The 26638-nt window shown below is 40.6% G+C and overlaps 1 protein-coding gene across 1 annotated transcript in view; it reads right to left on the bottom strand.

Annotated features, from left to right (window-relative positions):
• The window catches only part of klhdc8b (kelch domain containing 8B), a 272810-nt gene that overhangs the window by 198670 nt on the left and 47502 nt on the right, over positions 1-26638 (bottom strand). Inside the window, exon 2 of the mRNA XM_086276790.1 lies at positions 8471-9838. Within this exon, the coding sequence (XP_086132916.1) occupies positions 8471-8861 (391 nt within the window). The 5' untranslated portion in view covers positions 8862-9838. The remainder of the gene's footprint in view (positions 1-8470; positions 9839-26638) is intronic.

Here is a 26638-nt window from a genome sequence, read left to right on the forward strand (position 1 = left end):
GGAGGAGGTAAACACTGTAGGCACTTGGAGTGTGGGAGTTCTGCTGGATCAGTGCTGGAACGTTCATGCCATGTAGATGTGATGCGTTTTGGTTAGAGTTAATCTCCATCTTTCTAGTGCTCCTGTTTCATGTTTCATGATCTCTCCCACAATGATAAACATGCCAAAACACAAGTAAGAGCTGAAAAGTGTCAGCAGCAGCAGTGCTGCTCATATAAAAGAATGCTGTGTGCGGCTTTTTGCATGCCCTGTTAGTCTATCAATAAACAATCTGCTGCTGCTGCTTTTGTACTGAGCAGCATTGAACCAGAAATTATACTGAACTCTCTGGAATGTAATAAATAGCTGTGTTTTATGAGAAATTTCAGATGGATTTGTTCTTTCAGATGAAATTCACAATTTATACCATATTATCTATGCTTTATTTAAAATATATGAGAAAAATAAGTTCAACAGAATTTGTAAGATATAAATTTATAATTTCTGGTCTAATTTCACATCAGAATGTGTTGTACTTGTGTTGTACATGAGCACTCTATACTACACCCATATTCTACGCATAAATTTGATCTAACATTCACTCTCCAATGAACACACCAGGAGTAACTTAGGGTTCAGTATCTTACCCAAGAATACTTTGGCATGCAGACCGCAGGGATAGAACCAGCAACCTCTCGATTGACAGGCACCCTCCTTTACCTCCTAAGCCAGAACCACTCCGAGGATGTGGTCCATAACACTAACACAGAGAGACAGACAACCATTCATGCTCACATCAATTTAGAATCACCGATCAACCTAACATGCATGTCTTTGGACAGCAGGAGTACCCTGAGAAAACCCATAAGGTGAACATGAAAGCTCCACACCCTCTATCGCCCTGTCCTGCAAACAGTAAAAAGAAAAACAGAGCCTTGATATGAGTTAATGCTGTGAAAGGGTTTATTTAACCCAAACTCTGATGTGAAAAATTTCCTGAATATCACACAAATTTCTTACATTTTCCCAAATCTAACCAAAGAAGCATTTGCAACAAAAGTAACAGAAAACATATGAAAGCCTAACATAGCAAATGAACAGACTAAATCTAACACTGAACAAAGAGCAAAAATAATGGCAAAAATCTATTCATATGACGCCGTCAATAAAGGTCTACAGAAAAGAACAAAAAAGGCTTTTTAGAATTTTAGAGCCTTCAGTGAGGTTAATACATGTTTTTGACAAAGTAGCTTTTACACATTTCACTGTGAGACTAGATTCTTACTGCATTCATGGCTGTGTGAGGAGGTAAACGTGTGTCCCTTGGTGCTACTTCCCAGCTGTAGCCAGAACATTGTACCTTGGATACTAACCTTCATCGCCTTATGGTTATTATTTAAATGAAGTAAGAAAATTTAAAGACCACTGCCTCTCATCACTCTAGACTTCCATCAGGCTCACCTCATATCTCATTTAAATTCTGCATCCCTGAAAGAAAGATCCTACAACAGTTTCACAACAAAAGTTTGCCTCAAAATGTGAATTCTGCCTGTTATGGTATCAGTAGCACTTTAAGAATTCGTACAGGGAACTGCATAGTTTAGAGTATATCACAGTACCAACCAGAATACAGCAGTCAGGATGCTACACATGCAGGAGTATGCACATATACACAGCATTTGTATTCAGTGTTGGCCATTTGTAACACAAATGACAAACAGCTACAGCTGAGCAATGAATCAAAAATGAATCAAAACCAACATTAGACATTGCTTTTATTTTCATTTCACCAAAAGACGAGAGTGATGGTGAAATGCAACTGAGACAACTGCAATTTGCTGCTAACACAGCTCGGTACACATCTGCACAGACAGCATGCTAATGTGAAACTAGCCAAAAACCCAGAATGACATTATGGGTGAATGCATGTGGACTCCACCCCAGCAGCCAGAACCTCATATCCAACAGGTAACAAAAGCAATGACTCCGTCATGGTCCTGGGTCTGGGGATGCTTATGCGTTTCTGGTTTATGAATATTCTTTGATTTTTTTCATGGTGTAGTCATTTGTATTTCAAGTTTTCCTAGTTACTATCTGCTTATATTTTGTAGTTTCTAATCTTTAAGTTTTGTTACTGTGCCTCTTCTCTATTCCACATTTCATGTCTAGTCTCCCTTGTCTTCATGTTCGTTTTGTGTGTCTGTTTTCTCGTTCCTTTCTGTTTGTTCCCATGTCGGTTTCTTCCCCGGTCCCTGTGTCAAGTCCACGTCTTAGAGTTTGTCTCCTGTTTCATGTTTTATTTTGATAGTCCCTTGTCCTGTGTTCAAAGTGTTCAAATTGTGTCTTATTAGTTCCAGCTGTGTTTCCCTCCTGTTTCCCATCCCCTCGTTATCCTTGGCTTATTTAGTCCTCTGTCTTCCTCTGCCTGTTGTTGGATGGTCTGCTCATCTCCTTTCGTGTTTCCAAGTCCCAGGTGTTTCATGTTTCAGGTTATGTCTTGTCGTTCCACGTACTTAGTGTTTAGTAGTTTTCACTAACTAAGAGTAAAGAGAAAATAATGTAATGTATAATAGCTACTTTTTTGTGTAACTGTCCAACAAAGGTTTTAACAACCAAAGTAATAACACTAATCTGTGACATCACTTGGGGCAAATCATTATCCTAATACACACACCAACTTAGTCCTAAGCTTTTTCAGTGTCAAGATTTACCTGTGGTGCTATTTATTATCCCTTTTTCTACTAGTAAAAACCCACCCTATGGTTTTTGCCAGGCCTGCATCAGACTACAGTTAGAGTTGAGAAGACAACAACAAAAAGCAACTTCCAGGAAAAGATGAAATGTCAACAGCCCCATCCTACATGTTTACAGCCCATTTCATCGGCAGCTATATTCGTTGATTCCTTTACATATGCTTTCTGTTTTTGTAACTGTTGATCAGCCTCTAAATAATAAGCCTAAATAGCTTAATTACTACTGAACTAATAGTAAACGTGATTTGCACAGTGTTTAAAACTACACATTTACACAGTCAATTAAAGAGGAAAGAGCACTACTTTTGACATTTTGCTACAGGTCAGAGATAGTCTAAAGAGGTCGGAAAGAAAATCATCTGGACTTCTTTAAGTTCCTTGAAGATGTTTCATCTGAGAAGCTTCTTCAGTTCTAAGAGCAAATGGTGGAGAGTCCCAGATTTTTAAGCCCTATGGGAGTGTCCCCAAGAGGGTCATGGACCCCCTATTGATCCTCTACCTAATCACACAAGCCAAGGTGTCATTACGGGTGTAGGTCACAATCAGCCAAGGTTTCGAGTGAACCCACTGTGAAACCTAGCCCCACCCTATCATGTGATTTACTGAGGTCAAAAGGCCCAGGATGTGAGTGGGCGTTTAGGTGTCTGGGAAGGGATCTCAAAACTGGATTATAGATGGCAGGCAGTTGGTGTCGTAAGCCCCCGCCTCTGTTCAAAGATGGTTGTTCACAGTCTTCTTTCAAACCATCTGTCTTCTCTGTCCAAAATGTGAACACTGGCGTCCTCTTTGTCCTTTAGGTGCAGATGGACAGCCGAGTCTTGTCCAGTCGAGGTGGCTCTTCTATGTTGTGCCATGAGTTTATGAATAGGGGGTACACTCCCATAAGGCTTAAAGTCTGGGACTCTCCACCAGTTGCTCTTAGAACTGAAAAAGCTTCTCGGATGAGAGGTCAAACGTCTGCAAGGAACTTAAAGAAGTCCAGACGCTTTCCAATCTCTTTAGAATGCCTGAATGACTGAGAACCTTCACAGAGATACAGATCAGAGAGTTTGACCCTCACATGAATATCAGTAACTGTGAGCATAGAAATTGAGATGGAAAACACTGAAAAGGCATGGTAAGACTTTACCTCGTAAAAATAAACGACACCCGCTGTTTGCAGTGACTACTTGTGGACTTTTATTTTGGTTTTGGTTCTTTGGATATAAATTCAAATCTTTCAAAAGATTCCCCTCTCCCTGCCAGTCATGTTCATTTTTCTCCTTCAGTTAATGGCAAAGATAGCAATGAAAACTTGGCAGTTGTTAAACCTTCTGATGACCGTATGTGTCACATGCACATGAACATGCAAACATGAACATGCAAACATTCACTTTGCGTGTGTAAAAAGGCCGGACGCTCATAAACTGGCCTCAATCCCACAGTTTCTATATACAAATACAGAGAAAAAGAAACGTCACTTTATATTTGAAGAAAATAATTTAATTAATCACTATATAGATGTTACGAATCTTGGTACGCTTGGTAATTTTCAAGAAAATTAAAGAAGTCCAGACGCTTTTCTTTCCAAGCTCCTTAGACTATGATGACCTGGATGACTGAGAGCCTTCACAGACACGCTTGGTAAAGTTCATCAAGATTGAAGCTGTCGTCTTAGAGGAGTTTGGGAACAAACACAAAGACATGAATACACTACGCTGCTATCATGATGGTAAGGAAAACGATAATAATGATAGAAGACTGGAAATAGTGCATGAAAAAAATGATAGAAAACTATAAGTTGCACTCCTTTGTATTTTTTCCTTCCTACTTCCTTCCACACTGCACTGCAGTTTCTCTGGAAACTACGAGCCTGGAAACATGAGCATCCATGCTGTTAATGTTAAGCTTTTCTGTAATGGCACTTTTTCTCTAATGGTTAAACTGGTTTCCGCACTCAAAGCATGTTCCTGCTTGAGTTCGCTGCTGGCTGGGTAAACATAAATATTGAATTTTAACAGATCTGAAACATTGCACTAACGCAAAGAGGCTAAAGCTAAAGCTGTATCCAGAGCAGAGAGCCAGCCACAAGCCAGCAGCCTTGATAAGAGCTAAAGGATCAAAGCAGTTATGGGGAAAATTAATAAGATGGGTGAAAAAATGTATTGAATTTAAAAATGTATTGGAAAATGGTGTAATATCTCAAATACCTGACATTTGTTTTGTTATATATAAATATTTTCCACTTGCTTTTGTTTGGTAAGATCAAATCTATCACACAAAGGTGGATGTACAGCAACCTTTTCAATGAATTATTGGCACCTCTTTATTTTCAGTTGTTTTACTGAAATAAGTAACAATTTGGGGAAATTTATAAGGTTTGATTTCTTTTAATTATTATTATGAAAATAAAGATTGAGGGTTGAAGAAAAGTTGATTTTGCTTTTCATATGCTGTTAGTTGTACTTGGATAGAAAACTGGAGTTGACAAAAAATCCCTATCACTAGCTTACACTGTAATCGGTGCATCTGCAGTATATTTATATATTTTTATATATTTTTTTCTCATACACCATTTAAAACCACTGGGACTAAAACTGAAAGAACAACACTAACATTGTCTTATCACAAGAATAACTTCATTTAGGCGTCACATTAACTTCACAGTATACACTACTGTAATTTTAGTCAGATCTTCTGGTGTCTTGGTAATGGGGCTTTGACATGGCTACTGATAAATCTATTAACAGACACAGTCATTTTTCTATATTGCTTTTAATGAATGCAGCCCTTTTGATATATGATATATGATATATGGTACATTATACAGCACTTTTCCCATCAGACTCATTCACAGATCACCACTTTGGATGCATCTATTCTTGCTTGTGTGGAATTCAGCCTATATTATGTATTACAGTTGGTGCTTCATTTAAAAAGCAGCTTTTGTATTTCTAGCCAGTCGGGTTATTTGAAAAGTGCCCCTAGCTGACTTGACGCCCCGGAAAAAAGTCGTAAAATATGCTCTCGATTCTATACATTTTAAATGACTGCAGCTAAACTTAGCACAAAGCATAATGTCATTATCAATAGTTGATGATGCACATAGAAAACATGGATATAAAGTAGATATATTCATTGTTTTCATGCAAGACAGAACTGTTAGTGTTAGAGTATGTTTAGAAAAAAAGTAACATCAGGCAGTTATTCAAAGATGCTAAAACTTCAAAACATGAAATCTCCCACACACCAAATATGTGTAGATTAAAACTAGATTATTACCGGTGTTAAGTCCTACACCCAAGAGTTCTGCCATTCAGTTAATAGCAAGGAAATTTAGTAGAGTCCAATTCCCTCCAAACACTTTAGATAAAAAGAATCACTGATCCAAAGGCAGAATGTTTGACAGTGTTTCTAATACATCTCTCTGCATATTTCACAAAATTACTGCATCATAGCTGCACAATGTTTCATCATAATATACCCGTAATACTAAACCATGTAAAGTTTTAATATTCATTTGATAACACATTCCAAAAACAAGCTACAAGGATCAAACCGATCTGCAGTTCCCTCATCAGCAGCACCTGTGCTCTGTCTCTTGCATATTTAAAACAGTATAAGGCATATATACATGCACATCAGAGAAACATTCCCTTATTCTGTCTCTATTACCTTGAAAGGTCATATTGATTCCTCAGTTTACAAGGCCAGCGCTCAACAGAAAGCAGCCTGAGATGTAAACAAAAGAAACAGCAGGAAGAAGCACTTCAACAAGTGGATGTCTCTTTTATTCTCCTTCTGTTCTCAGTTTTTTTGCTCCGTATTGTAAAAATGTGAATCTCTCTGGACTTTTTGGCTAAAGATATGCACTCCATCTTTTCCCCTTTATTGGAAAGGAGATCAGTTCATTGTCTTGTCTTCTTTCTCCCTCAGCCTCGCTTTCTCACGACTCTCCCTTCCTCCTGCCAACATACACAAACTGACAGCCAGCACACGCCTGGGGAATGAGCATGAAGTCCAGTATGTTTATTCAGTGGAGGCAGACCGCGTGATGATTGCCTCTGCACGAGCTACGTTCGGTGACATTCTGCGTACACGAGGAAGCATGCACACAGTAGACATGAGCGCAGACACCCACAACTAATCTACTGACCATTTACATAATCAGAACTTTGGGCCTGGCCACGTGCAGTATTTACAGAACCTAAACCAAAGCTAAGCACCAACATCACGACTTGTGCGAGCAGCAATCGATCTGAGCACCACTCAGCTTTAATCACAAGAGAAAAACCTCCCACTCAGGAGACACTTTAGCATCTGAAAAGCTTCTACCAAAATGTGATGCTAATTAGTTAACTTCGACACCTCGGAGAATTGAGTTTGTTTCTGCTGTGACTGTTTTAAAGCCTTACAAATACGTCAAAGCAGCTGCATACTCTTCTTCATCAGTTTTTAATGAGCCTATGTAAAGATTTTTTGGAGTCACTGAGGGAGGGCATGCAAAATCAAACACAAGCAGAGGAATGCTCTGCAATAAGGTAAACCTGTCAAACAAAGACTGGACACGCTATCTCTATGATCTAGCTTTTTTCAGCTCTGGTGAAATGCTGACTAACTTGGCTTTGTGTATCTGCTGATACAAAGCATTGTATCAGCAGATCAGCATTGTAAAAAACAATGAGAGTAAATGAAAAATAAAAATTAATGTCATCACTTGCCTTTTGTTGCATTTTTCTCATTTCAGCTAAGTGTGGGAGTCTTTACTGTGTGCTGCTGTTATTTCTGCTCATGCTAGTTTCTCCTCTCCCTGCTCTCACTGTGAGTGCAGCTCCTCACACAAAGGCAATGTGCGTGGGAAACGGAATTGACCAGCAACAAGTGAAGTGAAAGAGTAGTTATTTTGTTGATGGCAATAAATCTAACTAAAAGCCAATAAATCAAGCGCCCCAGGAAGTATTACATCACACATAATAACACAAGAGAGAAGAGCCAAGGAGAAGTGGACTGGTTTTTATATGGTGCTTTACAAAACATGCCTCATCACACAAGCACTTGTTTCTAAACCTAAATGCTTTTCAAAATTCACCATCTGATAGATGCATCAGAGGGCAACTTGTGGTTCAGTACCCAAAGGTACACCACCATGCAGACGAAAGTAACAAGGAATCAAACCACCAACCTTCTGATTAGTAGATGACCTAAAACCTGAGATACAGCCACCCAAACCCACATGCAATGTGTCATCTTTAAGCTTTTCATGTGTATCAGCTCACTAAACCCCATTTGGTGGATAAATCAAAAACACTGACCAACATACATAGAACACCTCTTTCCTGCTAGCAAACAGGAAAGCTAACATAGCTAACATGTGGCAAAAAAAGAGAAAAATACATTGAAATTAACAGACTGGCTGCCTGTCACCTTTATGCTTTCTGGGACATCCTTACTAGATGGCACATCAGTGATCATACACATGAAACAATCCAGTCATTGGATGAATGGAAGTAGTATATGGAAAGAGGTAAAACTTGAAAATGTAAAATTAAAAGGATTGCCCATCCTACAAATATTTACCTGTAACCTCATCAAAGCTGCAGTAAACCAATAACAAGTACATCTTTAACTAAACTGGTTACAAACACTAAGCCATGATTGGACACTGCTCTTTGAGATCAGCAGATTTAAGTTTCAAAGTGAGAAAACTGTGACAACAATATCACAAAGCAGAGCAGCGCAGGTGGATTACGCTTTCTTACCTTTCTTCACTGTGGTGACTCCCATGGATGGCTGACCCAGACTCGCCTTTGTCTCCCATTTGCCCTCATCGGGGTGGTACATTTCCACAGAGGCCAGAGGGGTCTGCTGCTGATTCATTCCCCCAAGCACCATAACCTGGCCCCCTAGCACCACAGCTGAGGCCCCCGCCCGCGCAGTAGGCAGTGGAGGCAGTTGGCTCCACGTCTGGCTCTCTACATCCAGGACTTCAACGCTGTCCAGAGGCATGCCGGTCTCACTGCAGCCCCCGAGCACATAGACCAGGCCTTCGTGGTAAACAGGCGTGCAGTAGACGCGGCACTGCGACATGGAAGGGAACTGCTCCCAGTACAGAGACTTGACAGGACTCACCGCCATCTCCTGCACAGGCATGTCTCCAGGGCCGAGCGGAGGGGACGCACCATCACACACACACACCACACCGTAGAGGAGGTAGAGAGAGAGACAAGGAGGGCAAGCAGGAGAGGGCACGCAAAGGTGGAACGCAAGAAGTAGAAACAAGCAGAGTCACAAGCTTGTTTCTGTCTGTCTGAGTGACCACCTGAACTCCTGTGTCCACAGAGAGAGCGAGGATGACATGAGAGAAAAGAAAGATGGATGGGAGGTGGTGAAGAAGACAAGGATGTAGGTCAGTGAAAAGAGTGAAGTGAACAAGGAGAAAGGAGGAAAGCAGCAACGCGAGTCACTCACTCCTCAGCCAGATGTCACGACTCGCTCTCTACTCAAATGTTTTATTCATCCAGCTGTTGGTGTTTTCGAGCAGTGAAGCCATCTGCCCTTCAGTCTCCTTTATTCCTTCCTCTTCCAGCCCTCTTTTCTCCTTCACTGCTTCCTCCTGGGTGTTATTTTGGTTAAAGTTTCAGTCTCAGTATACTCCTGGGTGGGAAATGACATTTGAACAGGGGTTTCTGAGGGCCAAATATTTAATCCCACAATAATCTGAAAGTCAAGGGCTGAGAAATTTAAAAAAGAGAGGGAAAAAAATGAAGCAGCGAGACGGGGCTCAAGGGGGAAGAGGGGTGAAAGGATAGTGACCTTTAATAATATGCTGACAATCCAAGAAAAAGCCTTTTTGGCGCCTTCAGTCGAGGGGCAATTATTCAGGGCTACCAGTGCCCCTCAGCTGTAGCTCTGTAGTTCTGTTTGCACCTTTGTGACAGAGCTCACAGCGAAGAAAAAATCCTTGCTCATGAACCAGAGTCTTTAAACAAGACTTTGTCACATTTCAAGAAAGAATGTTTTCTTTTGGTTAAACAAAAATTCCAAATCCTGGTGTCGAGCGCTGAGACTTGTCATCAGACACAAAGTGTGTGCTGAGAAGCTTCCTGGTAGCTTTGGAGAGGCCCAACCTGGAAGAAAAGACAGTGCAGGATTAGACATGCACTTGGTGGTATAAATTAAAAGCTAATATGATGACAAGCTTATAATTACAATATAATTCAGTGAGACCAATGTGAGAGGGAAAATTATCAAAGTACTGCATGGCAGAATGTATTTAAAGCCCTGTTTGTGCTGGTGTAAACAGCATACAGTATGTACAAATAGACAAAATAGAGAATAACAACTATTAACAAACAGCTGGAGTAATGGTAGTATAGTAATTATATGCTACCCATGTAAAGTTGGTAAGACCTGGCTAAAGCGTGCCTCTGGTGAAAGGTTTTAATCTTTCTGTTATTATTAAAGTAAGAAGTAAAATGAAAGAGTTTATTTTTTATTCTCGATCCCATCATGGTCAAGTGATCATGGAAATTTTCCTACTCCAATCTGACTAAACTAAAAACAATCAATTTTTGTTTTGTTTTGCCTGTTTTTAATAGAAAATGCACAATAATTAACAACAGTACTTGGGTCAATCATATAAATGTGCCCAATTCAGCCACGCAGACATATTCCCTGCAATTCCTGACAGTTTGAAGGCATTCATGAATACTATAAGAAAACCAAAGGCACAAAAGCATCTATGCATAGAAAAGAGCGAGAAGTCTATGAATAATAAAACAAAGACATAACCATATATATTATTAAACAAACAGACCACTTATAATGCTTAGAAGCAAAAATAAAAGCACATGAAAGCACCAAAACAGAGAGAGTAAAAGAGTGACTTAAACACTATTTTGGGCTATGACAGCATGTCTGATCATCCAGCAACCACAGTTTGGTTTAGAGAAATGCTAAATCATTTGTATGAGTTCTGGGGGCTTATTAATCTAGCTCTCAAGGAGGACACTAAGGCGTTGGAGAGACATAATCCATTATCTCTTCCCAGGTGGAAGCAAAAAAACACCTTACACAGGAGGTGTCTGGGAAGCATCCTGGTCAAATGCCCAAACCACCCCAACTGGCTCCTTTTTGATGAGAAGTGGTAAAAGCTCTACTCTGAGTCCATCCCATATGAGCGAGCCCCTCACCCCCTCTAGAGCTCCAGCACCCTTCAGTGGAAGCTCATTTCCTTCGCTTTTTCCCACAGTACCTAAAATTGTAATCTTTTGAACACCAGTCACAGTCTTAGGTTCTTCCTTAATAAATGTGAAGTAAACGTGTACAATTTTTCTATAGAAAGTCTATTTAGTTTGTCACAAGTGTTCTTCAGTGTTAATTTATAAAATATAATCACAGTATTGGTGAAACAAATTGCAATTATTGTCCTTCAAATCCTTCAGCCCCATTTATTCTACTCTGTATTTATCCCAGTCAGCTCATCCTGCATTTATCTGCCTTCCAGCAGCTCACTTGCAATGCAACACCACCAACAACCAGCAGCAGGACTGCAGTACATGCAAATAGGACAATTACTGCTGCTGATTGAGTTACAGGGTTCTGTTACCAAAAGTGGGAATTAGATGCAAATGGATCCAAAATCTGATAAACATTTAATCAATAAAGATTTAAATGTGCAAATGTAACATCTGCTGAATCGTAATTGCTTAGTGCTCCTGACACAAACGTGTGTCAGGGCTGAGTTCAAAGTATAGAGAGTTAGAACAACTAATCCAATCAGATCTCAACATAAGAGCACTGCATTCATACAGTATTTCAGTGTATCTTAGAATCACATTCATACTGTTGCCAGCAATGAGAAGCCTGTCTGTGCAATGAGTGTGTGTCTGTGTGTGTCTGTGTGTGTAGACGCAGCAGGAGGCGAGCACACCGTGACCTGAAGTATGACAAGGAAAGCAATGACATTTAGCAGGTGGGAAGAGAGAAAGAAGGCAACCCAACATATAGTGTCGCTCTACTCCACACTTTCTCCTCTGCTGTCCTCATCTTCTAGCTCTATATGTTGACACTGTATTCATAATTAATGATGCATTCTTCCTCGGCTCAATTAGTTGGCCTTTAGCTGACCTTTAGGTCAAGTGAGAAGGAAAGGGAAATGAGGTGAGTGCGTGTCCATACTTGTATGTATGTGTGCATGCATTTGCATAGAACAGCTATGTAAATATCTTTGTGTCTGCATCAAGCAAGACAAAGTTATCATGTAAAAGTTTAGTTTCACCACGCTACCTGAATACTGGGTATTCAGTTGTGAAACAGCTTTCTGCTATACACAGCGCTCATTTTTTATTTAGCTAATATATGTTACACTGCCACTGATGTCATGAGAAATGCTTTCCATCTTATTAATAAAAAGAAGCACAAAAGGACAGATACAGCACGTGTAGTTTTCACAAACCAGCCATCACAAACGGGAGATGCACACAAATGCCAATTAGAAAAATGCTTATTTTAAATTAAAGAGAACTTTAACCAATCATGGCATGCGTGGTCAGGACTGTCAGTGGTGTGAGTCAGTTATTATGGAGATGCTGCTCAGTACAACAAAATAGGTCAAGGAATAACCAAAATCCAGAATGATGTCTCAGGGAAACAAGTAAAATATTATTATAGGGTCTGCCTTACAATATAAAGCTCCTTGAGGCGACTGTTGTTGTGATTTACTGAATTGAACTGAATGAAGGTTTTTGTAAAGCACACTATACTCAGATATTACCAGTGTTGTTGATTGGAAAAAAGCCACAACTCATTTCCAATGCTGCAGAAGGGTTACACAGACTCGCTGAAAGAAAGGTGAGCTGTAGTGGGTCATCTCACCTCTGTGATGGTTTGTGTTGGCATTTCAGCCAATGGTGTCAACATTGATGGAATTATGTACAAAGAAAAGCACCATCAGATTTTGATCCATCATTCAATTTTTCCAGATGACAGTTAACTCAAAAATACTGGCAACTGAATAAAGACTACCTGGAGAGAAAAAACACACAATAGAACACTATCGGCTCTACAGAGCCGGGTGTGAACATTATTGAAGCATTGTGGGATCATCCTGACAGAGAATGGATCAAAAAGTAGACAACATCCAAAGAAGAGCTTTGAATGTCCTTCAAAAAGCCTGGAGAAGTACTACTCAAAGAAATTACAAAAAAGCTTTTTTACCCTCTGTACTCTTGCCTTTTAGCAAAATGACTGATATGGTGATGATCAGATTTTATGAAGGTGTTTCTAAACATGAAGAGTTTAAATTGATGAAGTTATACAAGCAAACAGTTCAAGGAGCTGGCATAAAGAAGTTTCAGAAAAAAAGGGTTGTTAATTCTACTCTTGGTATAAACTGCAAGCTAATGGCTAAGTGTAAGGAAAAGACATGAGACTGAATGTGGCTCACCATCCAGCACTTAAAAATCCCCACTGTCTATGTATATATTATCTATAGTGATAAACACATACCTGTGATGCTGCCAAATATGAGACTGTCAGATGTGGGATTTGCAGTCATGTCTGGCACCATCATGGGTTGTGTACAGTTAGAAGTCATTGGAAATAAAGGCACATGCCTAGTGCCTAATAAAGATGGAGTCTGACATCGGTGTTAGGGATCCAGTGATAAAAGAAACCCCATCGAATTCTGCTGACCCTGAACTCGAAGAAACCGATGTGAACCCCTGGCCGTATTTAAGGGACCATTTCGGCTTCAAGTCCAAGAAAGGCAACAGCTTTATTATGCAGTGTAAGCTGTGTTTGCCCAGAGAGACCGAGTTAGCAGCTTTTAAAAATTCCACATCAAACCTGCGCAAGCATGTAGAGGTAAGTTAAATAAAACTTGTACCGTTATGGTAGGAAAAAGGCTATGCTCAAATTAATCACATTAAGTCGAGACATCTGTGAAGAACACAGCTAACGTTGGTTGGTACTAGCAACTTACTGTGATCGGGCACGTTGTTGTCCAACTTACTTTTTTTTTACTGGGTTGGTAAATTGCCAAAAGAAAACGTGTTTACTTACGTTTTTCCTGTTTGTTAATAATAATAACTTATTTTAAAAAATAGTTAAATTAAAGACAGAAGTGGCTACTTTCTTACTTAACCCACATATGTTCACTGTTCACACTGCAGGCAAAAGGATAACAGAGCGCTCACTTGCCTTAGATTAGTCAAAGACAGCTGACTTTTGTTACTTGTTAATTAACACTTGCAACCTCTGTTACTGTCAAATAAAATAAAAAAACACGAGGTATAATGGTATAATTTACCAGCGGTAGCTATGTATTAGGGACTTATCGGGGAAAATATTTTATGTAAAATTTGATGTGTTTAATGAAAACAAAATTGATTTATATGCTGATTGTTTAAAAATTTGTTAACAGAGAAAACATCCATCCAAGCTGAAGGCCTTCAGTGACTTTATAGCGACGCGGAAGCGAGCCCTGGAGCAACCAGAACCCCCAAGAAAGCACGTAAAATCAGTGATGTGATGGCATTGGGTGCAAACAGACGAGTATCACAGGCAAAGGTTGACAAGCTCATGATTAATTTCATTTGTGAAGGTCTTCATCCATTTACTGTGGTTGAACAACCTTCTTTTAAAGAACTTTTGTTGGCACTGAATCCTCAATGCAAAGTCATTTCCAGACCCACTCTCAGGACCACAATAGAGGGAGCTGCCAATCAGATGAAAAAAACTTTGATGTTGCACCTCAGTAAAGTAAGCCATGTTGCCACCACTACAGATTGTTGGACAGCACACCAGCAAAGTTTCATAGGAGTCACCGCTCATTGGATAGATGAGGAAACCTTGGAGAGGAGATCTGCTGCCTTCCTTGCCAGAGGTTGAAAGGGTCCCACACCTTTGATGTCCTAGCTGGTGCCCTTGATGGCATTCATTGTTAATACAGAATAAGGGGAAAAGTAGTAAGAACGAGAACAGACAGTGGCTCGAACTTTATTAAAGTATTCAGTGTGTTTGGTGAACAAAGTCAGCCTGAGGAAGCGGAGTCAGAGTCAGATCAAGACTCTTCTGAAGAGACCAAAGCAGACTACCTGGACACATTCACCATCCTGGAGCAAGATGGCGGTCTTGAGTACCAGCTTCCACCACATCAAAGGTATACATGCCACCTTTTAAATTTAGTAAGTAGGTAAGTAAAATTTTATTTATATAGCACATTTCTAGATAAAAGATCACAAAGTGCTTTACAAGGTATAAAACAAAAACAGTCAAAAGTTAACAAAATGCAATTTTAAAAAGATGTGTTTTTAGCTGTTTTTCAAAAGTAATCACTGAGTCTGCAGATCTCAAGTTCTGAGGAAGAGAATTCCACAGTCTGGCGGCCACAGTAGCAAAAGCTCTATCACCCTTGGTTTTCAGTCTTGTATGCTGAATAACAAGTAGGCCCTGGTCACAAGACCTCAGGGACCTACTAGGGGCATAGGGCTGTAAAAGTTCAATGATGTACGCTGGTGCTTGTTCTTGAAGAGCTTTAAATGTCAGAACCAGAATCATAAAATGGACTCTGAATTCAACGGGGAGCCAGTTCAGCTGTATAAGCAACGGTGTTACATGAGAGTATTTCGATGTTTTTGTCAGAAGCCTTGCTGCAGCATTTTGGACAATCTGCAGACGCTCCAGGGAGTTTTTGTTTAGACATGTAAACAGTGAATTACAGTAGTCCAATCGTGATGAAATGAATGCATGAATAACAATCTCCAGTTCAGTATGAGATACTATAGGGGTCAATTTAGAAATGTTTCTTAAATGATAGAAGCATGACCGAACCAGAGATTTGACGTGGACATCGAGGGTAAGAGCAGAATCAAAGGTTATCTCCAGGGTTCATGATAGAGGATTTCACAAATGTTGAAAGAGGACCAAGAGCATTCATTATGTTAGGTACATGTCTGTCTGGAGCACATACAAGGACTTCAGTCTTTTCTTCATTAAGTTGGAGGAAGTTGTCAGCCATCTAACTTTTGATGGTTTCTAAGCACACATTTAGAATCTGCAGCTTAGAAACATCTTCAGGTTTAAAAGATATATATATAGCTGGATGTCGTCTGCGTAGCAGTGGTAGCGAATGTCCTCAAAGGGGCTCAAAATATGCTGGAGAGGAAGTAGATATATTAAAAACAATAAGGGCCCCAGCACAGAACCTTGTGGCACACCATAGGACAGGGACGTGGAAGATGACCTGTACTTAGAGACTGCCGCAGAAAAGTATTGTTCATAGAGATACGAGGAGAAGCACTCTAAGGCAGACCCAGATACACCAACCCACTATTTCAGCCTTTCAAGCAAAATGTAATGGTCAACAGTGTCAAAGGCTGACGTGAGGTCCAACATTAGGAGTACAGAACACTTTCCTGCATCGTTTTGCATCAGAATGTCATTGGAAACTCTAAGAAGGGCTGTTTCAGTAGAATGAGCTCTACGAAAGCCAGACTGAAATTTGTCAAAGATATTATGTTTGTCTAAAACTGCTGTAAGCTGCTTAGCCACAACCTTCTCTAATATCTTAGCAATTAATGGTATTTTTGAGATTGGTCTGTAATTGCTAGTGAGAGATGGGTCCAGCATAGGCTTTTTTAACAGGGGGTGTATAACAGCAGTTTTAAAATAAGCAGGGACTTTACCAGATCCCAGTGAGGAGTTATCTATGGTGAGCACACAGGGACCAATAGAGTAAAAGACATTTTTGAATAACGATGCGGGTAAAATGTCGAGTGAACAGGAGGATGCTTTTGTTGCATTAACTATTTTTTCCAGCTCTGATAGTGAGACGAGTAAAAAGCTTTCTAAAACGACAGGCCGAGCTGGCGTAGGAACTGACAATGCAGATGCTGATGGGAACAATTTTTTCCTTACATTACTAATTTTTTCTAGAAAGAAAGAAAGAAATGTTTCGCAGTCTTCATTAGAAGAAATAATGGCAGCAGGTGGAGCAGGAGTAATAATATCAGTAATAGTGTCAAATAATACCTTAGGATTACCTCTGCTCTTTGCAACCAGATGAGAAAAATAAGCAGCCCTCGCATCTCTAATTGCATTGTTAAAAGAGGCTAAAAGATCCTTTAAATAAAGGAGATGAACATTTAAATGAGTTTTCCTCCATAAGCGCTCAGCTTTACGACAATCACGTTTTATGGAGCGGATGTTGTCATTTAGCCTGGGTAAGGACTTGGAAACAGAAACGGGTCTCATTTTAACCGGACAGATTTCATCTAAAATCGAAAAACAATGGTTATTAAATAGATCTGTTAAGAAATCAACGCCATTTTGCGGGAGATAGTGTTAAATTAAAAGCATCCGAGAAATTCTCCGCTGTGGAGGAATTTATGATGCGCGAGATAATTGTCCGGTGAACAGGAGACAAAGGCTCATGAAAAGACATGTTAAAAAGAATACAGTGATGATCAGAGATAAAAATCTCCTCAGAACAAATAGAATCAATATTCAAACCCAAAGTAAAAACAAGGTCCAGCATGTGTTCTTTGTTATGTGTGGGGCCTGACACATGCTGGGTAAAATGAAAAGAATCCATAATTTTGATAAAACCTCTGGCAAAGAGGTCGGAGTCATCAACGTGTATGTTAAAATCCCCAACTAGAAGCAGTCTGGGCAACCTCATAGTAGAGGACAGGAAGTCGATAAACTCCGATAAAAACAAGCTATTTGGGCCGGGTGGACGATTCACCACAGCACAATAAAAAGAATCCTTACTTCCGACTTTAATAAGCTGTAATTCAAAGGAAAGAAAGTGTCCAACTTTCACTGAGCGGCAGTTGAAACGGCCCTGAAACGCCACCGCGAGACCTCCTCCACGACCAGATCCCCGAGGCTGGCTGATGACGGAATAGCCGTTCGGGCACATTTCAATGAGAGACGAATAGTCCAAGTCCCGCTGCCAGGTCTCGGTCAGAAATAAGAAGTCCAGTTTTTTAGAAGATATAAAATTGTTAAGAACAAACGATTTATTAGTCAATGATCGGGCATTAAAAAGCACCATGTTCAGCGGGGTGGAAGCATCATTTTTCGCAGAGGCTCGAGTTAAGGGACGTAAATACTCGGGGTTTGAGCCTTCACGCTCATAGATTCCACTTTACCGAGGGGATGAAAAGCCAGTCAGCAGGAGAGTCTGGATGAACCCTTCTGAGGCAGCACGGTCTCGGAGAGCCGGGCATATCCAAGCAGGAACGTGGGAAACAAATTCCTCTCCATGGAGCTGTTCTGAGCATAGGTAACAAAGCACGCTCGACATCGCTTTCCAGTCAGACCCCGCCGCCAGAAAAGCCTAAGTTTCACCTGGATACCTGCTCTTCTTCCTCTCCTTCTCCGTGGTCTGCGGGGAACGCTGAGGATGCTGGCCGAGGATCCATCCACTGGCGGAGGATGGAAAGTGCCAAAGGAGGAGGAGGATGAGACATCTTGAGCCATCATTGAAGATCGGATGGATAACAGCGTCAAACGATCATAAACCAAGGCAGCCAGTACATCATTGATACAAATAGAAAACAGCAGAGCAGAGAAAAACAGCACGACGAAAGAGCGTGACAAACTGCACACGGCAGCGGCAAAGCCAAACACAGGCACCATCATACCGGAAGCTCTGAGACCTTGGACAATCAGTCGTCACAACAGATGCTGTCAAGGCAGAAGAGATGAATGATGCATACAAACAGCTATCACGAGCAGCCTTTGGGAAATGCCAAACAATCAAGAATAAGTCAGGTCGGTCCTACATGGCAGCAGAAATTGTAGAAAGTGAATGCAAGTTCCAGCTCATCCAGCCAAATCAAACTCGGTGGAACTCAACATACATAGCTCTGGAGAGAATCATACGGCTCATACAAGAGAAGGGGGAGGATGCTATCAGGAATGTCTGTGAAGAATTCAAAGTGAAAATGTGAGTATTATTTCTTATTTCTAAAGTATGACATAAATGACACAGGTGGAAAACAATGCTGGAGCTAGCTCACTTATTTGTTTTTCAAACCTTTTTTTGAATTTTTAAAATGCATGTCCATACTTGGCTCTACATTCCACATCTATGCCTGAAGGTAATTTACTAAAAATCGTGTTGCTTTATGTCATACAGGCTGAGTCCAGCTGAAATTGCTTTCCTGATTGAGTCAGACTCCTTCAGTCAGAGACGAATACGCACATGGGGTGGCTCCTTCCTGTGATCTTCCAGCTAAAAGTTAAACTCAGCAGACTGGAGACCTCCACTAAAATGTGTCTCCCACTCATCAGAGCCATTCAGGATGGGGTCAAAAAGCACTTTGGTGGGATGATGGAAGACCCTGAACTGATTGCTGCTGCAATCCTTTTTCTGAAGTTCAAGACCACCTGGACTGACAGGCCTGATATCATAGAAGCAGGTCTGATTTCATAATTTAATATCATGCCGTAATCAGTTCGTTTCTTATGAATTTCAATAATTAATTAACTAAACAAACTATTAATTAAATAAAGTACAATAACATGCACCTTTCTACACAAACTGTAGTTTTTGTAATTCATGCACTTTAATAAACTCTTGTTGCCTCATTTATCCAAAATTAAATGTCAGAAATATTTAATGTGTTGTGTATTTGTCATTCAATAGGTCTGATCTATGTGAGACAACACCTTGACCAGATGGCAGAGGCTGGGGTGGAGCAAGTCAAGCAACATTCATCAGATGAAGAAGACTTCTTCTTTTCAATGAAGTCCAAAAGGCCACAAGGTATAGGAGAGCTGGATGGGTACCTTGCCTGTGTCTCGGACAAGATGGATCTGCTGAATTCATTTCCACACATCAAAAAACTTTCTCTCAAACTTAACACTGGCTTGCCTGCCTCAGCTGCCTGTGAGCGTCTCTTTAGCTGTGCTGGACTACTGTTCACTGCAAAACGATCAAGGATGAGCTCTACTAACTGTGAAAATCAACTGCTCCTCAAAATTAACAGTAAGTTCAGAGAGTAAAACTCTAGGATGGACACAAAGGAACTTTAATCTAGAGGTACAGTAGGGCAGGGCCAAGTTTAAAAAAATTAAAAAAAAAACATCTTTATAGCAGCTGCCGTTCAGCTCAGTACTTGTTCTCTTATTTGACAGTTTAAAATACACTCTCATGTAAAAGAATGATATGGTTTTGTATTGAAAATACTGTGATACCTGACAGTTTGGTTGATTGGTTTGGTGACCATTACCCATTTTCATGTATAGACTTGCAGTTTAACTGCCACTGCACTTTAATTTGTGAAGTTTTTCTTTTCATTAAAAAAGAACTAACACGGTGGGTCATTTATATGAATACACCATAATAACATGGGAATGGTTGGTGATATTAAAGTCCTGTTTGTGGCACATTAGTATATGTGAGGGGGCAAACTCCTTAAGATGGGTGGTGACCATGGTGGCCATTTAGAAGTCGGCCATCTTGGATACAACTTTTGTTTTTTCAATAGGAAGAGGGCCATGTGACACATCAAACTTATTAGTAATGTCACAAGAAAAACAATGGTGTGCTTGGTTTCAACGTAACTTTATTCTTTACAAGTTTCTCTTTGTTCACAGCCATAGACATGTTGAAGAGGTTAACACGTGAGGAGCGGATCGAAATTGTGTTGATATCTGGTGAACGCAGTAACCGGGTCATTGCAGCAGATTTCAATGCAAGACACCCTACGAGACCACCCATCTCCCATGCTACAGTTAGCAAACTGCTTGCTAAGTTTCGTGAAACTGGTTCAGTGTTGGATTTGCCAAAATGTGGACGCAAGAAAACTGTCACTAATGAAGAAACATCAGTGGCTGTCCTAGCTTCATTCAGCAAGAGCCCACAGCGTAGCACTCGCCACATGTCGAACATCCCTTCGGCGGATATTAGCTACTCACAAATGGCACCCTTACAAACTCCAGCTACTGCAGCACCTCAACTAGGATGACCCAGATCGGCACACAGAATTTGCAGAATGGGCAAAACAAAAATTGGAACAGGACCCTCAGTTCACGCAGAAGATTTTGTTCAGTGATGAGGCAAACTTTTATGTGAATGGTTAAGTTAACAAACAAAACCACCGCTATTGGTCTGACACTGACCCACATTGGATGGATCCCTCCAAGACTGTTGGAACAACAAAAGTGATGGTTTGGTGTGGTATATGGGGTACAACGATAGTGGGTCCATTCTTCATCAATGGAAACCTCAAGGCCACTGGATATTTGAAATTGCTACATGATGATGTGTTTCCCTCTTTATGCTCTGAAGCTGGCACGTTCCCTGAGTTTTTCCAGCAAGATGGTGCACCACCACATTATGGGTGCCAGGGCCGAGCATTCCTAGATGAACAGTTTCCTGGAAAGTGGATTGGTCGCCGTGGGCCAGTTGAATGGCCCCCAAGGTCTCCCGATCTGACCCCCTTAGACTTTTATCTTTGGGGTCATCTGAAGGCAGTTGTCTATGGTGTGAAGATACGAGATATGCAGCACCTGAAACTACGGATACTGGGTGCCTGTGCTGGCATTTCTCCTGCAGTGTTATCAGCAGTGTTGGGTAAGTTACTTTAAAATAGTAACTTAGTTACATTACTAGTTACTTCTCTCAAAAGTAACTCAGTTACTTCAAGTTACTCGTTACTTTCAAAGTAACTAGTTACTAGGGAAAGTAACTTGGGTTTTACTCATAATTCTCTTGTTAATGTATTGCTTCCATAACTTTGCCAGTCTTCTAGCTTGCTTACTTGCCACAAGTGCACTGTGCCACCTACCAATAGAAAGGAAAAGATAATGTGCATATTTCCACGAGAGAAATCCCACGCCTGGACCGTCATTGACTGCTGCCATGATTCTAGCCTACGTCACAGTGTCATGTGCGCCTTTTACATCAACACAAAAACTGCAGTCGTGGTGCTTTGATTGTACTCAGAACTCGGAAATTCTGCCTTCTGAATAGGAAGATGTAGGTAACACCAGACTGCAGATGAGCTGCATACAGGGCTGGACTGGGACAGAAAATTGTCCCAGGCATTTTGACTAGAGACCGGCCCACCATTATAGGAAAAATCATAAAGCCTTTGAATGAAAATAAACACTGTTGTGACAGTGATGTACACTGTTTTGATGGTATATATGCATCAATCTATCAATCGTTTGTTGTAAGATTCAGATTATTATTTTTTAAAAGATAGACATTTTAAATGAGAATAAGAAAGAAAAGTATTTCTTTGTGCCCCCCTCTCCCTGTTAATGCCCTACATGGCCCCCTGGCAACACTTTGCTAGACCCGCCCCTGCACAGTTACCAGCTGTCAGCTACCTAAAAAAGGATCCTGGTGTTATTTGTCTCTCAGAAACAGTTCATAACTTCAACTCATTCATGTCACCTAAAAGGTAAACCTGTTTCTCCATCACCTGTTCAGCTCTGATGATCCAGTAAGGACATCTCCTGGTTTCATCTTCATGTTTCCCTCTCACCAGATAACCAAACCATATCATGACCAGCAGCTTTTTTGCAGCTGTGGCTCCAGCAAACATCAGCTGATACTAGAAATTAATATTAAATAAATTCTAACAACAGCTGATCAAGCTTAAACGTGCTGCTGTTGTTTAACGCGACATCCGCTGGTTTCCTCTTTCGGCGGGAAGTGAGCGATAAACAAACAAGAGAGCCGATCAGCTGATCACTGATCAGTTTTCATGATTGAAGTAGAAACAGGAGAGGGAGGGGGGAGAATGAGAGAAGAAGAGGCAGCTGTGCAGCAAAGACACAGAGTAACTCCAGCTTTGTGTCTTTTCCATTGTAGCTGAATTACGGGACAAACTGTTCCTTTTCACCTCAATAAGAAACGCGTAATATTTTCTCTGAATACCAGACGGGACGGTTGGCAACTCTAATAACTTATGAACAAAATAAAGTTCAACATCAGTAAATTAGCACCATCCAGCTGTATAGAAACTCCGTCATGCTAGCTAGCACGCAGTACGGAAAAAGTCAGAATAACGAAAATAAACTCCACCTAAACTCGGTTTATATCTGACCCAGAGAGACTGCAGGTCATAACTTCTTACCTGAAGTTCAGTTCACACTTGGACCGGCGGCCGCCTCGGGTCTCTTTTCCTTCTGCGTCCCTTTTCCTTCATCCACCTGCTGCCTCCACCACTTGCTAATGTTACTGAATCTGTGGAAGCTCCGCGATAGCCACCACACGAAGTAACGAGTAACGAGCCAATCTAAATCCCAGTAACGAGTAACGCGTTCCTGATTTTGGCATAATAACTAGTTACCGTGCTCGTTACCACAATAATAACGTAGTTACTGTAACGCGTTACTTAATAACGCGTTAGTCCCAACACTGGTTATCAGTGTGTGAAAAGTGGGAGAAGAGGGTTGCATTGACAATCCAACACAATGGGCAGCACATTGAACACATTTTATAAGTGGTCAGAAACTTGTAAATAACTCATGAAAGAATAAAGTTATGTTGAAAGCAAGCACACCATTGTTTTTCTTGTGACATTACCAATAAGTTTGATGTGTCACATGGCCCTCTTCCTATTGAAAAAACAAAAGTTTTATCCAAGATGGCCGACTTCTGAATGGCCACCATGGTTACCACCCATCTTGAGGAGTTTCCCCCCTCACATATACTAATGTGCCACAAACAGGACTTTAATATCACCAACCATTCCCATTTTATCATGGTGTATCCATATAAATGGCCCACCCTGTACTTTGAGATTTATATCCCACTGTCATCTTTTGCTCTACTCAGAAGAGGCTGTCCTCCTGCTGATAAAAAGGTAACTATGTAACTTTTACTCTGAGTACATTTTAAATGAGCTACTTTTTACTTTTACTTGAGTAAAATTTCAGCAAAGTAGTAGTACTTTTACTTGAGTAAAATATTTTAGTACTCTTTCCACCTCTGATATCAACCAACCAACCAAAGCACTTTAGCTGCATAAAGCAATGGATTTTTAAATGTACCAGAGACGTTGCCTTTTTTGTGGTTTCATATTGGTGCTTGACATTTACAGGTTCACAGTAAAGCCAGGTAAGCTTCAGTAGAAAAGGTCATAAAACCTGGCACCATAAATTTTAATTTGTTTACTGATATCATAATTAGATCTTTCAACATTCATTTTATTAACCACTTATCAAATTCACCAAGAGGTGGACTACAACCGGGAGGGGCTGCCATTAGATTTGTCAAATTGTCAGCTGTAAAATTACTAAATTATTCCTGGCCTAAAATTACTAACATATTTATATAACTATATATAAATATTAAAAGCAGGCATGCAGAATGCTTTTACAATCATGTGATAGGATCCCATGTGTGCAACAAGTCCAGTCATGAATTTCCTCACTACTAAATATTCCACAGTCAGCCATTAGTGGTATTATAACAATTGGAAGTGATTGGGAACAACAGAAACTCTATGTAAAATCACAGAGTGGGATGAACGGGTTAACTTTCTGTAGTCAATCGTTACAGATCCCCAAACTTCATGTGGCCTTCAGATTAGTTCAGGAACAGTGAACAGAGAGCTTCATGGAATGGGTTTCCATGGCCGAGTAGCTGCATCCAACCCTTACACCCCCCAGTCAAATGCAGAGCGTCAGATGCAGTGGTGTACAGCACGCTGCCACTGGACTCTTGAGCAGTGGAGACATGTTCTCCGGAGTGACGAATCACGCTTCTCCATTTGGCAATCTGAAGGACGAGTCTGGGTTTGGTGTAGACTTGTAGTCAAGACCGTGTAACAGCCACTATGGTGTGGTGTCCCTTTAAGACACCCAAGTCGAGGGTTGATGGTGTCATCAGTTTGTGCCACTGCTCTCTCTCTCGCTCTGGGATTATGAGGACACGTGCCTGCACGCTTGTGCTTAACGAGGGATGGATTTATGTTTTCTTCTCCAGACCCTTTTTTTTGTTTTGTTTGCAATGCTTGGGTTGTATGAACGCTGGGCGTTATGTTGTTGAGCCGCAGCCGTTCAGCCGGGCTTTTATATGGTTGTTGAAGAAGGCGTATTAAAGAACCACCGTGGATTACCGATACCAGCGTGGGTGTGTGTTCTTCCGACTAGCCTGCTAGGTGTTTTGCCGCCTCCTCTCAACCACGCAACACAACCCAACGTTACAACCGCCTAATCCGAGACCAAGACAAGACCAAGACCAGAGGGTATCGAGACCAAGACAAGACCAAGTTGAGACAAGACCAAGACCGAGAAGCTGCATTCAACCCTTACACCCCCCAGTCAAATGCAGAGCGTCAGATACAGTGGTGTACAGCACGCTGCCACTGGACTCTTGAGCAGTGGAGACATGTTCTCCGGAGTGACGAATCACGCTTCTCCATTTGGCAATCTGAAGGACGAGTCTGGGTTTGGTGTAGACTTGTAGTCAAGACCGCCTAATCCGAGACCAAGACAAGACCAAGACCAGAGGGTATCGAGACCAAGACAAGACCAAGACCAAGTTGAGACGAGACCAAGACCGAGACCGAGTCGAGACGAGACCAAGACCAACGGGTGTCAGGCATATTTATGTGTTTTTGCTTTCGCACAGCCCTCCTCACCGCTGTCTACTGTCTCACTCACTTACTGAGAGGACAGACGGATGCTCCACTTGACTGTCGCGTCTCTCACCCTCTCTGTTTTTCACATAATGATATTGTCCTATATCCTCGCATGTGATTGGCCACAATATGGAGTGATTGGAGCATAACTGAGCCACTTTGTGAGAGCTGAGCAGCGAAAGGAAATTAAGTGAGGGTAAAAATGACTGAAAGATTATTATGGTCTGTTTTGAGTTTTGTTCAAAAAAGAATGACTTTATATATATATATATATATATATATATATATATATATATATATATATATATATATATATATACATATACACACACACACACATATATATACACACACTTCTATATACATATGCAGGACACCTTAAACTAGTTTTTTAATTAAGCAGCGAGGCAGAACAAAGTCGGGCCTGTATCAAGACACAGGGACTAAACCCCAATTCAACCAGACCCAGAATTAAAACAGGACTACAACAGTAACCAAGACAGAACCAGAATCAGAACTAGATGATAGTAGCACTAAAAATCATCATAGACCTGCACTACACTTATTTTTTAATTCTACCAAAGTACAATATTTAGATTGAGAAAAGTTTATATAATTATTTAGCCTTGTTGTGCAAACAAGCCTGCATAACTTAATAAATATAGAATTTGAAAAGTAACAAATGCTATCTAAAAAGAAACACTAGGTACTAGATACATGTTCTGATGAGTTTTGGCAAACAACCATTTGACTAACATGTGTGTCTCACCTGCTCTTGTTCCATCTCTGTTCTGTCGTCATTCTCTCTCTCCCTCTCTGTTCCTCTCTCTCCCTCTTTGTGCTGACAATCAAGCCAAACACCAACATCATCAAATATACAGTTGAAACCAGATATTTACATACTCTTCAGATAAAAACACAAACAATTTTTTAATTGTAACATCAAATCAGACTAAATGTTTATTTTTTTAGATTGATAAATATAAAAAACATATTTGTTAACTTTAAGAGTAAAGAGAGAAACTATCTGTATTTCTTAATTGCAAATAGCACCAAATTGTATTCAAACTTGAGCCACACTTATGGAGCTCCACAATTCTTTTCCTGGTGTTTTGGTTGACATCTCTTGATTTTCCCATGTCAAAGAAACAGGCTCTGTGTTTTGCCTTATATGCATCCACAGCTGTGCCACCAATTTACTCACATGGACTCTACTAACCTATCAGAAGCTTCTTCAGCTCAGAATGGAATCCTCTGGAGTTTTCTTATTAATTAACAATAAACTTAGTGTATATGTACTCCTAAATT

This window comes from Aulonocara sp. 'chitande type north' Nkhata Bay, linkage group LG20 (genome assembly GCF_057382095.1).
Source record: "Aulonocara sp. 'chitande type north' Nkhata Bay isolate Kocher_YH1m ecotype deep benthic linkage group LG20, A_spYH_male_GT1.1, whole genome shotgun sequence".
NCBI lineage: Eukaryota > Metazoa > Chordata > Actinopteri > Cichliformes > Cichlidae > Aulonocara > Aulonocara sp. 'chitande type north' Nkhata Bay.